At 42.1% G+C, this 15703-nt stretch overlaps 1 protein-coding gene across 1 annotated transcript; it reads right to left on the bottom strand.

Annotated features, from left to right (window-relative positions):
• Positions 1–4713: 4713 nt before the first annotated feature.
• Positions 4714–14411, bottom strand: LOC131959676 (calcium/calmodulin-dependent protein kinase type II delta chain-like). The gene is made up of 3 exons (XM_059324892.1): positions 14025–14411; positions 11894–11988; positions 4714–4838 (listed from the first exon to the last, which is right to left on the bottom strand). The coding sequence occupies exons 1-3, from the start codon at positions 14087–14089 to the stop codon at positions 4729–4731; spliced, it is 270 nt and encodes an 89-aa protein (XP_059180875.1). The 5' UTR covers positions 14090–14411; the 3' UTR covers positions 4714–4728.
• Between the last annotated feature and the right edge of the window lie 1292 nt (positions 14412–15703).

Below are 15703 nucleotides of genomic sequence, written 5' to 3'. Positions count from 1 at the left end.
AGAGATATAAAAACAGGAGTTAAAAAATCAAGAATTTCTGCATCGCTTGGACAGTTAAACCTCTCCATAAACTAAGACAAAATATTTGAAAAGAAAAATGAACCAAAGGCAGAGCTGGAGAAATGAATGTCAACAATGGGACATATTGTGTTTTTTCTAACCTCAGTGATGTGACAGCACATCCAGTGGTTCAGCAATTAACTGCCATTGCATTAAACTCCACACTCTCAAACTGAATGTCAGTGTTGGAAATTTTGTTTGGTGTCAAATTACTGGCAATATTGAACACTCAAATTTCGACAACCCCAATTCCAAAAGAGTTTGGACTTTATCTAAAACAGAATGAATATTTGTCAAAAAGGATTAGAAAATTATGCAATTAAAAACTGCACAAAATCACTTGTTCTGAATTTGATGCATTCAGTTTTTTTCACATGTTAAGAAACTATTTGGGAAATTAAGCTTGTATGCCGCTAACTGCACCGTAGCCAACTGTGATAATAGCTTGTGTTCTGGCATAGCATCAGTGATATTCCATACAAGAGGAAAAGGTGTTTCCAACCTCTTAAAAGTGTTGAAGGTTGTAGTAACAGCCTGTCACAGGCACACCTTCATCACAATCAGCTTATTATAGCGATTTCTTCTTTTTCTAATCCTCCCTGCAATATTTCATGCATGTTCACTGACAGAAAAAGTGCAGTCCAATACTTAATGTTAGGGTATTTATTTAGCTATTCCTGATCTTTTGGGGGGCATGTTTGCCCTTATGTGACAGCAAGAAAGAGTGAGACAGGCATCCAAATACATGAGTCAGGTAGAAAAAATTAAACTGATGCTACGAAATATGCAGAAATAATTGAAAAGATAAAAGGACCAACAATGTTTAATATTCGAGATTTAAAATGTATTGCTGTGGAGAAGGATGTAGTAATTATGCTCTAATATCGTTATAAAACTAAAACAACATTGATACAAGGATACTATCGTTCATCGTGATAGTTTCTCGGAAAATATATCGTCCTAAAAAATGTGTCATCGCGATTGGCCTGGGGAGAAGTTTTATTAAACTCATCAACTTAAAGTTATGTATAATTTAGGGCCTAGCTGCTTTCAGTGATGAGCTGCACCGCCACAGCTGGCTTGTTGCTGCAGTCAGCCTGCCTCAGCACAGCCATGTGCTACGTCTTTGCCACCATCTCTTTGACAGTCCTGCAGTGTCAAGATGGTGTTTTTTTAACTCTTCTCTGAATAGCCGAAATGAAGGAGACGTCACGTTGAACAAATCCACAGTTTATAGTCTATAGTGGAGATAGGTCTGGCTATTAAGAATAGGATATTGCCTTGTGAGTCCCACAATGTGACAATTCAACCTCTGTATTTAACTCATCACCAGTGAACTCATCACCAGTGAACACACCACGCTAGGAGCAGTGGGCAGCACATTACTGCGCACGGGGGAACAGTGGCGCGTTATGTACCTTGCTCAAGGGCACCTCAGCCCTTGACCTGTCATTCTTGTGACTCAAGCTGGCGACCCTCCAGTTATAAGCCTGATTCTCTAACCTCTGGGCCGCAGACTGACAACTCAGCGACAGTCTTTTACTCAGCAGCACTATGAGGCCAGCAACAGCAGAGAAAGAGCAGGGAAAAAACATATTATAGCATATATTTGCATCCAACTCTGAATGACATGACATGAAATATCTGTCACATAATTTTCAGTGGACACGAAATCTGATGCAACAGTTGCTAAGGAGTTAACTTAATTTTTGTCAAGTTGATCAAAGTAATAGGCAGATTTATGAACTGTACGTCCACTTAATTCTGTTTACAAAACTCTGATTGGCTATGAGAGAAAGAGGTCAAAGAGCACACAATTCAAGACCTATACGAGTAACTGAAAAATGTGGGCAGCGATTCAAAAGGTCTGGGACCAGGCATGGAAATGTTATGTTTAGAAAAGTAAGAAAGACAAATAAATAAAAACACAAATGCTTGTTACCAGTATGGTTCTTGATTACTGATGGAGATAAGTGAGCGCTTGGTCAGAACAGAAAAAAATAAAGTGGTAATTACAGTAATGAGCTCAAATGACCACGATACTGCGGTTATGCGGTAACCATCACAGCCCTGCTGCCAATATATACAAGCAGCAGCAGAATGACAAAGCAGGATCGAGGCAGCAGGAGCCAGGCGTTAGAGGATGGGCCTGAGATGCTGCTTAGGTTTAGTGTCGAGGAGCCACAGTTATCGTTATGTAAAATGAATAACAGTTGTATAATAAGATGAAGTAGGATGGCCCTGCAGCAAGAAACAAGAGCGACTGCTCTTTCCTCCTCCTCCCATCTTCTCGCTCTCCCTCCATCTGTCTCCTACTCCTCCTGCTTTCGTCTCTCCATCTGTCTCTTTTTGTGCCCTCTTTTGTCCAAAGTTTGAATGCAGACGATGCCAAAATATGTCAAAAAGAGGAGAAAGAACGAGAGAGGGAGAGAGAACGAGAAAGAGAGAGAGATCGAGAGACAGAGAGAGAGAGAGAAACAGGAAAAGTAGGCGAGGGGCGAATGAGTGCCTGGGGGGGCTGAGAGAAAACTAGGACACGAGGAAAAGAAATAAGAAGGAGTGCAGTAGGAAAGGTGTCATTGATTTTGTCATTTCCCCCTTCCTGCCCTTTAACACCCATCTCTCCCAGACATCTCAATTAGAGCAGCACAATACATTTCATTTTCCAATCATCACTGCAATATCATTTTCCACAATTAACACAGAGTTGTGGGCTATGATGGTCAGGTTTTAACACAAAAAGTCAAGAAAGCAGACACAAACATGTTGACACAGAAAACATGTCAGCAGGCAGAGGAGAGATCTGTTGCTAGCAAGAGGAAGATCACCTTTTGTCACCTCTTTCTGGTTTGGTTTACTTATTTTGTGTTTAAAGTAGACACTGACGAGGTCACCTACATCCCTTTTTGTTTCAGTTATTAGGACAACTGCACAACTGATCTGAGCGAGACTCACTAAACTGTAACCACAGCTAGAAGACCTGAGATGTGAGCATCTTGATACCAATGCAAAGTAATATGCATGAGATGAAATAGTAATGCCAGTCATCACCTACTGTACAGGCTTAATACAAATAATACATGTTACCACAATGGCAGCATTTATCATTGCCAGAAACTGTCAAAACTTTCAGATTATTTATTATTATTATTATTATTATCATTATATTATTATTATTATTATTTTCAGATTTCCACATTTCTGATGGTCATTGAATGAATCAAGCAAATATAACCTGTAGAAGGGTGATATTTAAATCAAAATAACTTAATTCTACTTGTCCGACTTAAATTTTCACCAATTCAACCAATTGTGTTTCACTAGATTGTGTAAAAAAAAACATTAAATTCTGCACTCCTCAGTGTAACTGTGAAGCCATGAAGGACTCGACCCAGACCAACATATGCGACAATAATTGATTCAAGTCATGATTGTGCCGTCATACAGGTGCACATATATTGCAGTAAAAAAACGAGGCCACCGTGAGTAAAATGTGGCACAGCAAAAAATGCCCTTTCACTGCTTGGGGTTCAGAGGCTAAATTAGACTCGCGCTGATTGCCGATTGCATCGACCACTGACAATTGAAGAGCTGACCTCCAATTGCTTTTTCCCCCCACCAAATCCAATATAAAGGATCTAAATTGTTATAGGAAATAAAATCTAAAATCTGCTCCCAACTGTGCGTTAGGAGGAGTTTAGAGGAGATGTTGCTGGTGGAGTGGTGAAGATGATCACTGTTAATCAGCACAAGTGATTCTGCTCCTTAATTTAAAGCAATCCATTTGGCAATCCTGACAAGTGCGCTTTGCAATCTGACAAAACCCTACATCTCCATATGCCTGCTCGCCAAAGCTTTGCTCCGTGAAACAATGTCATATTTCAGCAGTTGTGCTATATTGACATTTAAAACAAGTGATCACTTACAGGATGTATGGAAATAAAATGTATGCTTGCTTACATTTATGCATTTAGGTTGCATAAAAGTTATTCTATTCAGCCTTTTTTTGCACAGAATATCTCATGTCATTAATTACTTGATTTGTGGTTCCAACTGTGGGTTTCATATCCAGCTATGGGCATGTATGTGTGAAAAAAGGCAGAGTTATCAGAGTTGATAACCAGCTCTGTGATGCCAAAGAGCCAAACTTGCTTTGTGAAACAGGCCTCTGGTTATTTATATCCCAGTTTACATAATTATATAATTCATGTTTCTGAACGCTTTTCCCAATGTCCTCTATAACAAGAAGCATGTAGAATGTCAGCATACAGCTTATATTTTTGATTTAGGTTTAGGTTAGGTCTTTGATACTCAACTTATAAAAGCACCTGCACAGCAATTACCTACTACAACAATCAGAAATACTGAATAAATCTTTTGGATAGGATATGTAGGTTTCCTGCCAAGATAATGATTCATACTATGATGCTTACATGTGAATTAATGAGATATTATATTAAATCTATAACAATCAGAATATGTGCATTTACGTCTTAACATTTAACTCAAGGTTCCTTTACTTTGCTTTTTCCGTTCCACGTTAAGATAATTTAATCAAACCACCTTTTTTCAAGAACAAGGATAACCTTTTATGCTCAACATATTCATTATGATTAACAATGTTTGTTATTCCAGCAACAGTATTGATACTTTATCCAGTACAGAATCTTATCCTGTGAACATGAGCAACAACACAGGCGCGTTACAAACAAACTCACCGATGTTGGGGTGCTTCAGCAGACGGCAGATACGAGCCTCTCTCTCGAGCTTCTGGTGGTCTGAGAAGAGAACAGTTAAAGACGAGTTAAATAATGTAACAGCAAAGTGTTTGTGCATCATTATCTGGTCAAACAAAAGCACCATAATTGGTAAGAACATAATAAATATGTATTTATTTTGGCCACTTTGCCTTTATTTGACAATGACAGAAAAGACGCAGAGAGAAAGGTACAAGAGAATTGTGGGTATGACATGCCACAAAAATCCCCGCCCGAATCGAAACAGAGACATTTAGGGTCTTAACCACTAGGCCACCTGTCGCTGCATATGCAACAGTTCAGATCAACTCATACAAGAATGCTTGCTTCTTATTGAGACCATCAGACACGTTCCCAACAATGTCTTTCAAAGTCCTAAAAATGACATAGGTCCTAATGATTTCTCAGATATTTCAGACTGAGGCCACTGCTCTAGCTTGCTTGCAAATACTTGCTAATTGGTATTTAACTTAATTTGGATGGAGTATCAGTCCAAAATAATGCAGTTGAATTAAGAATATGAATGCAAATATTTTTGAAAACTTTGGAGTTATTTGTGTCACAGATAAAGATTTGTTTAGTGTAAACAAAAGGCAAATATTTTAGGCCATGGCACTGACCTAAGTAACACAGTTGTTCAAGCTGAGCGGCTACATTTGCCTCTGAAAGGCAACAGTCACATAATGCATTCAAACAAAGCTCCAATGACCACAGATATGGATTTATTAAGAGTTATTACCGGTTTGTGAAAATAAATAAGGCTATGTATTGTGTAGCAATGGGTGCACCTGCAAGTGCATATGTGCATGTGTGTGTGCAAAGGGGTTAGTGTGAAGCCCAGTTAAGAACATCGGAGTGTTTGCATTTCTGCAGGGAAGGGAAGCTGGCAAGAACACACACAACTAACATCCTTGTTTGAGGATTTTACTGAATCCTGTATCAGTACGTGTCTACATCCATGTGTTTGTAGGAGATGTTTGCGTGTCAACAGTGTGACTGTGTTCAAACTACTCCCTCCTTCCACTTTGTGAGCCATGTAGCTGAGGTCAGAGGTGACTGTAGTGAATGTCCCAGTATGACTCAGTGTGTGTGTGTGTGTATGTGTGTGTGTGACCACTTTGGTGAAGTCAACTCAACCCTACAGCTCCAGAGTGATTACACCACACAGAGGCAGCCTCACCAAGATTTGCATTCATTTCCCCAGTGCAGCAACGGCCTCAGATAAAATTCACATGCCGTTGCTGAGCAATCGACTATTGACGTACCCAACTGTTCTTCTACAACTGCAATACATCATGCACAAGCATAATATAAGAGCTCATTAGTATTTAAAAAAGAGCAGCGTCACTTTCTGCAACCCCTATGCATCCTTCTTCACTGAACTTGTTGCTGAGTAGTTTTAAAGCTGAGGTGTTGAAGCATTCTACGCTCTACCTTCCGCTAACCTCCGTGCAGTCTCCCTGCAGGTATAGATTTCCCTCATCTGAGAGAAAGCGAGTGAATAAGGGAGAGACTTGAACCTCCTTCTAATTACACTAGTGACGCAGGACTGAGTGACAGACAGAGAAAAGGAGGGAGGATTACATGGAACGTCCATTTGCTAGAAGAGGATCACAGCTCCCCTGTGTGTGAGTGTGTGTGTGTGTGTGTGTGTGAGTGTGTTTGTGTATAGCCGTCTACCCTGGTGCAATGTCACTGCAGCACTCACTAATTCATTCAATCTCCTTATTTGTTGGTGTGAGAGTGTGTGGTAGAAGAAGACAGGAAAGAGAGGGCTGGAGGGTAATTACTGGCACTTCCTGCTGCTCTCTAATTGGCCATCTGCTTTGCCATGGGGCGGGCCTACAGCCATCTTACATGAGCTGAGAAGGATGGAGAGGGCCCAGCACACACACATATATTCATACATGCATGCATATATACATACATACATACATACATACATACATCTCTCTCTGACACACATGACATTCTGAAGGTTCAAGAATCCAGTTCAGTTCAGGGAAGTTTACATCCAAACTGTTGGGACAAGGAATTACCGACAAAATCAAATACTGCATTTTTTTTAAATGTGTGCCTCATTAATGATAATGTAACAGTATTGTGGAGAAAGATTGTTCTGTATCACATTTTCCCGCTAAGACACACACCATTGACTATGTACTGGTCACAATGCAATACTGAGTTTTGCCTCTTTAGTATCTAGTGTTAGAAACCGTTCATACACACTTTTCCGACTACCCGATTCAAAAGTTGGTATATTATCTTATTATTATATAACAGAATGCCACAATTTGCTAAAACTTTGTCACAAATTTAATCAAAAGCTCTACAAAATATACAATCACTGAGTTCAACGAGTTCAAACTGAATTCTTAATTTGATGCATTATGTTTTTATTTGTGCTTTACCACAACGTCCCAGCTTTAATGGAATCCAGGTTGTAAAATAGCCATTCTTCTAACAAAACCTGTTTATAGTGATTTGTTATTGACAGTAGGTCCTCTGAATGCCTTGGTCTCTACTTGTTGTATGGTCTCACAAAGCTGGGATTATCCTAGAGGTCACAACATGCTAATTTATAAAGCGAGGTCAAGTATAAAGAAATGGTCCCACTACAATGAAGTGTCTACTGTGGGGACTAACTTCATCAAACATTAATAAAATTGGGCTAATTGAATGTAAAATAGTCTCAGCTTTTCAGTTAAACCCAATTTATGCAATTCACAGACTGTTTAGGGACCCAGTATGCAGAAATATTTAAAATAGGCAAGAATAAAGCATTGGTGCTGCAGAAAAAACATGATTTTTGCCCCAAACTGAATGGGATCAGCATAAAGTTATATAATAAAGTGACACGCAAAATGTTTGTCGTGCCAAGAATCTATCTGGCAGTAACATATGTTAACATAGCAAAAGCTTGCCTACATTATATTGGTATTGATCGGCCTCTTCACCCCTAGAGTTTTGATCAATGGCAAATCAGACTGAATTTTGTTTTACTTCCTTCATTATCCAGCCTGACATGTTCATGTTAGCCAATTTCTCTTGACCAATTTCATTTAACACACAAGCTGCAGTAGCAGTTTCTTGGAAGCAGTTCATTTAACTTTTTTTTTGCGATGATTAAATAAACATGCTGATTTAAAGGGTAACTACACCCTCAAATCCTACAAGAGCTCTGCCTCGTAGCATATTCTAATAATCCTACAGATGAGTGAGGGAGTAACAACTTTAGACTGACTACCACATAATGTCGTAGAGCTGGTAGTTAAAGCGAACCAGCCATGAGCAGCTACAGTCAGAGAAAAAAGATTAGAGAAAAGACCTAAATAAATATACATTTCAACGTAGCCATAGCCATGCTGTTTGTTGCCGCTAACATTACTATTCATCTGCCTTGATATCTGATTAAGCTTTGAATATAGCACAGTCAACAACGGACGCATGCGTTAGTTCTCCTGCAGAGGAAGGAATCTTGCTCATGGACGACGTTGTTTCTCTCCTTGCGTTTCTAAGGCTTGCTAACACTAGCAGGAGCTACAGTGTCTTTGAGAGGCACAAACCAAGGCTACGGTCAGCCAGTGTTCTGCTATTTATACTTTGCAAGGCAGCTGACATATGAAATAGGCTGAGGAGTCTTGCCTTTTTCCATCACAGTTAGTGAGGCGTGAGAGAATTCGGCTGAAATAAAACTTTAAACCCACACTAAAACACACAAGCTAATTTCGCAAGCCTGCTAATAAAATCTGTTATTATGTATACAGTGCATAACAATCATATTTTACAGTGGAGTTCCTACAGCTTTGTAAATCTCATCCACTATCCTCGCCATTCTTGTGGCCATGTGTCTGTGGCCTTTTTTTTTTTATGTGTGTAGCTCGGTAGCTATGCACAAAGATGTTTGGGCCTTTGTTAATCCCACCTATAGGCTCCAATTGGTCAATTGCTTCTCCAACAGTGAAAAATAGCCACCAATGAGCACAACACCAGATCTATTCAAATCAGTGAGCAAACTAGGGATGTGGGCGGTGATTCAGAGGTCTGGAACAAGGGGACGACTGCTGAATTCCAGAGGTTTTACATTAATAATAATGAGAGACTTTGGCTACAGGAGATGTGCTAGGAACCAACTGGACTGACATGGAAATATTGGACATTGTTGAGCAATAAATAATAATGGTAAAGTAACACACATACATCAATAGCACAATCACGTAGCCTCGGACACTAAAAACGTTGAGGAAGAAAGATATTAGGGTAGTGCATTAAAGTGGATAGTCTGTCTCACTCTGACTCGCCCTCTCTCTCTCTCTCTCACACACACACACACACACACACACACATACAAGCACAGTGTTGCAGCAGACAATGCAGCAGCAATCCACTTTTCAGTCACTTCACTCAAAAACAAAATAAAACAAAGCATTCTTTCTGCGCAATTGCTAGGGCTCGGACAACATGCTTTTCTCCTGACTTGATATGATCACAATACTTGGGGGACAATCCGATATCCATGGCTATTCTACTCTACTCACATGGAGAACTGGGATTTAGTATACTTGAGTATACTTTAGATTTGGACTTTTTAAAACAGCTGAACATGACAATGTTGAATCAATCACAGGCATATTTCCAAAAACAATGGTCATCACATGTCAGTCAGTCTTTCTGACTTTGATTTCAGCAGCATCAAACATAAACTGCACACCGAAAAAAAAAAATGTGCATGTACGATAGAACTAAAACAGTTCATCAGAATACTCTGTGGCTAGCCCACCAAATAATGATTCTTTACCATTTAAAATGGCTAACATCTTATCATGATTCTCTCAACCCCTTGTTGCCCCGATCTCAACACCCCTCCAACTATCAGAGCACAAATGGGACAAAAATTTGCGAGCTAGTGCCACCCACGGTCCCTCTGCCTCATTTCCCACCGGTGAGACTGATTTGCTGGGAGGAAATTGTGAAAGCGTTTCCTGATTCAGTCTCATTTTCTTTTTTGACTTTAATGTATTAAATTGTGACTTTTAATTTAACTATATTAAATTACATTTATAAACTGAAACCACTACAAATGAGAGCATTAGAGACCCTTGTCTGTTTGTTGGTTTTTTGTACGTATCATGTACCCTGCTGCCCACTCGCATCCACCCCCTGCTGCCTGTAGGCTGAACAATCCCACAGCCAACAGCCTACATCCATCCAATCCTCCCTTACTTCCTTCCTTCTTTCGTTTCCTTCCTTCCTTTCCCTCCCTGCCTCCCTTTTACCCCTCCCCCCCTCCTCAGATTACTGCAGTGTTTACCAGAGCTTTGAGAGACTTACCCACCAGGCCACGCGTGAGGTCACACTCGCCCCATCGGGCTAAAAAAAACCCACCCAAATCCTACCAGGCAAGCTGCCTGCTCACGCACTGGCTGCCTGTGTGTGTGGACGTTGTGTTTCGTGTGCGTGTAGGTGCATGTTGCGTCAGCCAGGCGGCCTACCGCAATTCTTCTCTTAGCACAAAATCCTCTTGTTCCCTCCTTCGCTCACCCTATCACGTCTCGTTCTCTGTCTCATTTCACCTTGCTTCCCTGGTGTGGAGTGTCACTGATCTCCTTGCAAGACTATATTGTTAAAAATCTCCTCCTCCTCCTCCTCCTCCTCCTCCCCCTCCTCCTCTCCTGGCCAGCTTTCTTCTCCTTGGCAAACATGTACACATACACAAGCCTACATTGTACTGCCTGCCTCTGCGAAGAGCCAACAGTTTTCTGCTGAGCCCATACTTTTCCTTGGTGGGACATTAATACCAGGAGCTGCCCGATGTGGACACTTGATGGCAGGGGTAGAACAATAAGGGTATTACAACATGCTCACAGATGCCTCACAATACAGACATGCTCTATTAGTGTTACTCTCTGCTCTCTCCTTCACGCACACACACAGAAATGCCATCAGACACAGACAACAAAAGGGCAAACAGGGAGGCGCCTATGGAATCCGTGGGGTCTTAGTGGTTGATGAGATACATTTAGCATAAGTGGATTAGCCTCAATACAAACCAATCCCCCTTTGCAGAAAGACAAGAGAAAGCCAATGAGTGAGACAGTCTAGTAGAGGAAGATAGGCATGGAGGCGATGAGGGAGAGTGCAGGAAAGGAGAACAAAGGAAGCCAGGTGTGTGTGAATGTCAGGAAGGAGTGCAGGCTTAATTTGTCAAATACAAAAAGGAGAAAGCAATTATGTATCTCAGTCTGAAGCCAGTGGAGGTTCTGACACACTGACATGAGCTCACGTCATCATTACGACATGGCACGCCACTCCAGGCATGTGCACGTGGGTGTGGATCTATTGCAGGCACACACAACCAATGAAACAAATCCAATTCAGGAGTGCATTGTGGAGCTACGTGAATACACCAGCAATTAACAAAATATCAGACAAGAAACATATTTCATGTCCTGCCAGTTCTTATTGTTTTATTTTGCTCCAACCATGCCTCTTCCATGAAGAGCGCCTCAGAAATTTGGATCTATTCATTGTACAGCGGTTGCCTAATGATACCACAGAGGAGCGATTGAGAGTTATTCAATACAGTGTTTATAAAGAGGGTCATTAAACCATCAAGAGGTTGAAGATAAGAACTCCCCACAGACACAATGATTGAATAAAAGATTTCCTCTGTCATTGGAATTATGGGACTCATGGTTTATGTGCATACTTTCCAATAAGGCTGGGCAGTATGACGATATATACAGTGAGATGATGGGCATGAGAGCTTAGTTATCCCTTCGATATCTCTGTTAAGCCATAGCAGATAAAGTTGAAATCAATGATCTGCATGATGCAATGCATCAATAGGATGAAGTGCTTTGATTTGCAAAGTGTCAAGTTCATTGGATTAGCCACAAACAGACATTTTATCTATAAAGTGTTTCTTAATTTCATATACAGAAACTTCACTGTATATCAACATTGACAGCTTTTACAATATAAAAATTGTGTATACCATATAGCACCAATACACACCACAAACAAAGCAAACATGCACATATCAAGGTCTATGAGTGTGCATGGTGTTAGCATACCTCTTGCAGAGAGCTTCTTAGTGTTGATGATTTTTGCAGCATATTCCTGTCCTGATGACTTCTTTACACACCTACGCACCACTGAAAAAGCTCCCCTAAGAAGAAAGAACATAAACAACCAAAAATCAGTTCCATTTCACATGCTCTCTCTCACACATACACAAAGTGTGACATTTGAAACTGTATCCACGCGTGTGGCAGTGGTTTGTTTTTTGTGTTTGCCAACAACCTTGGTCTCACTCACTCACTCACTCACACACACTCACACATTTAGTATACAGTCATTACTATCACAGCTTCAGTGTGTAGAACCTGAAAAGGTGGGCAACAATCAAGCAAAACAGCATCAATATAATAAGAAGCTTCTCAAGCATGAGTGCCGATATCAGCTCAGGTCTCGGATTATAAATGAATGGCCAAGTACATTTTCCTAATCTTTGATAGGCACACAATACAATGCAACGTACAGCCCCAAAGGAAATTCAATTTGCAACAGCCAGCATAAAGAATGGGCTGCATCTCACACAACAATGGGCAATATTTAATACATTCACAAGGTAACAACGTTCAGTTATAAATCTACTCAAGCAGAAAAGGAAGTGCATAACACACAATAAAACAACTCCTACTCTAAGGACTTTCATATTGACCTAGATGAATGCTCTATATTTTTCACCTGCTAGCTGCTATGGTGATCGTTCAATTTTGAGCATCACAGAACAAGTTATTATGCATGATTTTCACAGCGCCTATATCACAGCCTGTACTACCTGCAGTATGAGGCCCTACGCAGTTTTCTTAAAAGAGGAGGCAGCCTTGTATTACTCTGGGTGATATATGGAGGGTTGCCACTTTCTGCTGCACTATGCTCCAACCACTCTGCTCTCAGTTTCAATTATTTACCAGCAAATGAGAGGTGACAGAAGTACAAGTCACTGCCTTGACGCTAATAACCTATGACGGAGCAAAATGCATTAACAAACGGGTGCAGAAACATAAGCAGAGGTGAGGCGGTCAGTCTGCAGAAGAGTCAGGAGCAGTAGATTCACTATGGAGGATGTGTAGGTGTGTGTATAAGTGTGCTAGTGCAGTGGCTGTGCAATCAGTACCATCGATTACTGTCAATTATTAGGCAGAGTGGAAATGGCAGCTGGAAATTAAGGCCAGTGTATCTTTATAGGAGCCAGTGTCGCCCTACTGCTGCTGGTTTGGGCACAACAGGGGAAAAAAGCCTTCGCCGGCCAAGAACAACAGATGCTGCTGCTGCTGCTGGTGATGATGATGATGACGATGAAACAGAGGAGGTGGTGGCCCGTTTTTTTTTTTGCCGTCATCAAAATACCGAGTAAACACGTCACTGCCTCTTCCACAGTAAACGCCAAATTGCCGTTATAACCCTAACGTTATGTGCTTAGCGATTACCTCAGTTTAAGACCCAGAAACCACAAAGTATTGATAACATGATGATCGGGCCAGCTGGTGTGCGGAGCGTATGTGCATTACAGAGCAAACACAACGAATAACTTCCTCATTAAGTGATCCAGGGGAACGTAACGTTACTCAACACGGTTACACAAATCATCTGCAGCTGCTCGGGAAGGGGGGGGGGAGAAAAAAAAGTGGTCGGCCTAGTTAGCCAGCGACCACAGCCTTTGGTGTATGGAGCCAGCACGGAGCTGTCAGAGCCGCGGGCCGGTGAAATGTCACCGGGCTCCGTCTCCGGCGTCTCTCGGGGCCCCGCTGACGGCTCCAGCAGACCACAAAATACCGGCTAGCAAAACAGCTGTTAATGCACCAACCCTCTGTGTGGTGTATTCATCACCATTAGCGACTAAAAGACGCAACGCCAGTGGGCTAACTGGGCTAGTTTATCAATATCAGCATGGTAGCTCGTTGGCTAGTAACTAGCCGATAGCAGCGCTTATTTAGCCTGACTGCACCACGACAATAACAGCCTCCCGTTAACGTACACTGACAAATAATTACAGCACGCAACATGACTAGTGTATAAGATATGTTGGCTAGCTACCGTCAGCTAGCTGGCTAAGCAGAAATAATGTGAGGCGAGGTTGCGGGGGTGGGGGACAAAAAGACAAGACAAACACGATGTAACGTGACGGCTGCTGCTTACTTCCCGAGCTCCTCGTACAGCTGGTACTCGTCGGTAAACCGGGTGGAAGTAACGGTGGTTGCCATGGTTGGAACCGTGAGTGGGGAGCCCGAGCCTTTGGGTAGGACGGCGGCTGGCTCTCGTACGGGGTCCGGGAGGAGGGTAGCCTAGCCTCCAACACTGGAGCACCTTTCTGACAGGCAGGCAAGGCTGAAGAGGATAGAGGCGAGCAGAGACGGAAAGGGAGGGGCTGGGGAGAAGAAGAGGAGGAGGAGGAGTGATGATGATGATGATGGTGTGTGCGCGCGCGTGTGTGTGTGTGTGTATATATGTGAGGAATCCTCGCGAGAATAGGCTCGTGCAGCATGAGACTAAAGGCCTCTAGTTCAATGAAGTCACTGAAAATGTGCAGAGATGGTGCTAAATTCTTTGCCATCTGTAGTCTAAAATACATTTAGTGAGGTTTAATGAGGGGACATATTTTTTATAAAGCACACAATCCTGCGATGGTGCATATGACAGGCTGGGAAAAAAATCCGCTTTGGCATCCAGACCCCGTCTCTTCTTATATCTTCAAAATGCAGGGTAACACCACAGCAGCATTTTACTGCACTGGTTAGGATACACCCAGCCCTGGGTCACACCTCACTGCAGCAGAGAAGCAAACTATGACACATACACATTGCATAAGTACATGCACATCCAGACACACTCCAGGGATCAATATTGATTAATGCAGGTCTTGCTCTCAATATGGTAGGCCTTTCTGAACCACTGATTTTGCCTTTGCGTTTGTGCATGAGAGAGATAGGGATGGGTAGAGAGAATAGTGTGACTGCTGTATCAGGTTTCCGACGACGAGCATGCACCTATGTTTTTCCACAGTGTGAGGGCTGTTAGCTTGGCAGTGCTAAAAGATGGTGTCACACAGATCCAGAGTGCCTCACTAAATGTTTAATGTGGCATGAGTGGGAGGCCATCAGAGGACAGGCGGGTGGGGCTGGAGGGAGCCATAGAGCTTGAGAGTTAGAGGCCTGTGTGTGTGTGTGTGTGTGACCGTGTGGCTGCCTGCTCAGCACTCTGGCTCAGAGGTTGGACAGTGAACAGCACATAGACACTGTCAGAGAGAAAGAGAGCAAAAATGGTGATTTCACTTAAAAATCTTTATGTGTGGTCGTCAGCGTGGGAACACAAAGCTGAAAAAGTTCAAATATTATGAGGCCATATCTGCAAGTGCAGGCTGCCGAATCCACGATGGAGAGCAGGAAAAGGAGGCCAGCATGTGTGTGTGTGTTATGTGGAAGACAAATGAGCACTGCAACGTAGGCTACTAGCCCTCTCCTGCCCTCCTTTTCCTACGTGCTAACCCTGCTGCCTCTCCTCCTCTTCCTCCACCTCCTCAGCCTCCACAGGAGTTATATAATGTTGAACTCCTCAGCCTTTGTTATCTCACACCAACCACACACTACGCCTTGCTCGCTTGATGAGAGACAGAGGAGCAGAGGAGGGAAGAGGAGTGAGAGCACGGGAGGCCGAGAGAAGAGAAAGTAGGATGGTTTTAGCTAAAATCTGCACTCAGTGAGGGAAAGAAAGAGTCTGTGTGCCATTTTTCCATATTGTAGTAATATTATTGTAGTATTATTACAGTCAGACCTATTGCCATCTTCATCTTGAGCAGACTGATCCTCTTCTATTAATGC

This window comes from Centropristis striata, chromosome 21 (assembly GCF_030273125.1).
Source record: "Centropristis striata isolate RG_2023a ecotype Rhode Island chromosome 21, C.striata_1.0, whole genome shotgun sequence".
Lineage (NCBI taxonomy): Eukaryota > Metazoa > Chordata > Actinopteri > Perciformes > Serranidae > Centropristis > Centropristis striata.
Note: the sequence above shows the minus strand (reverse complement) of the source record. Positions and strands in the feature narration are given on the sequence as shown.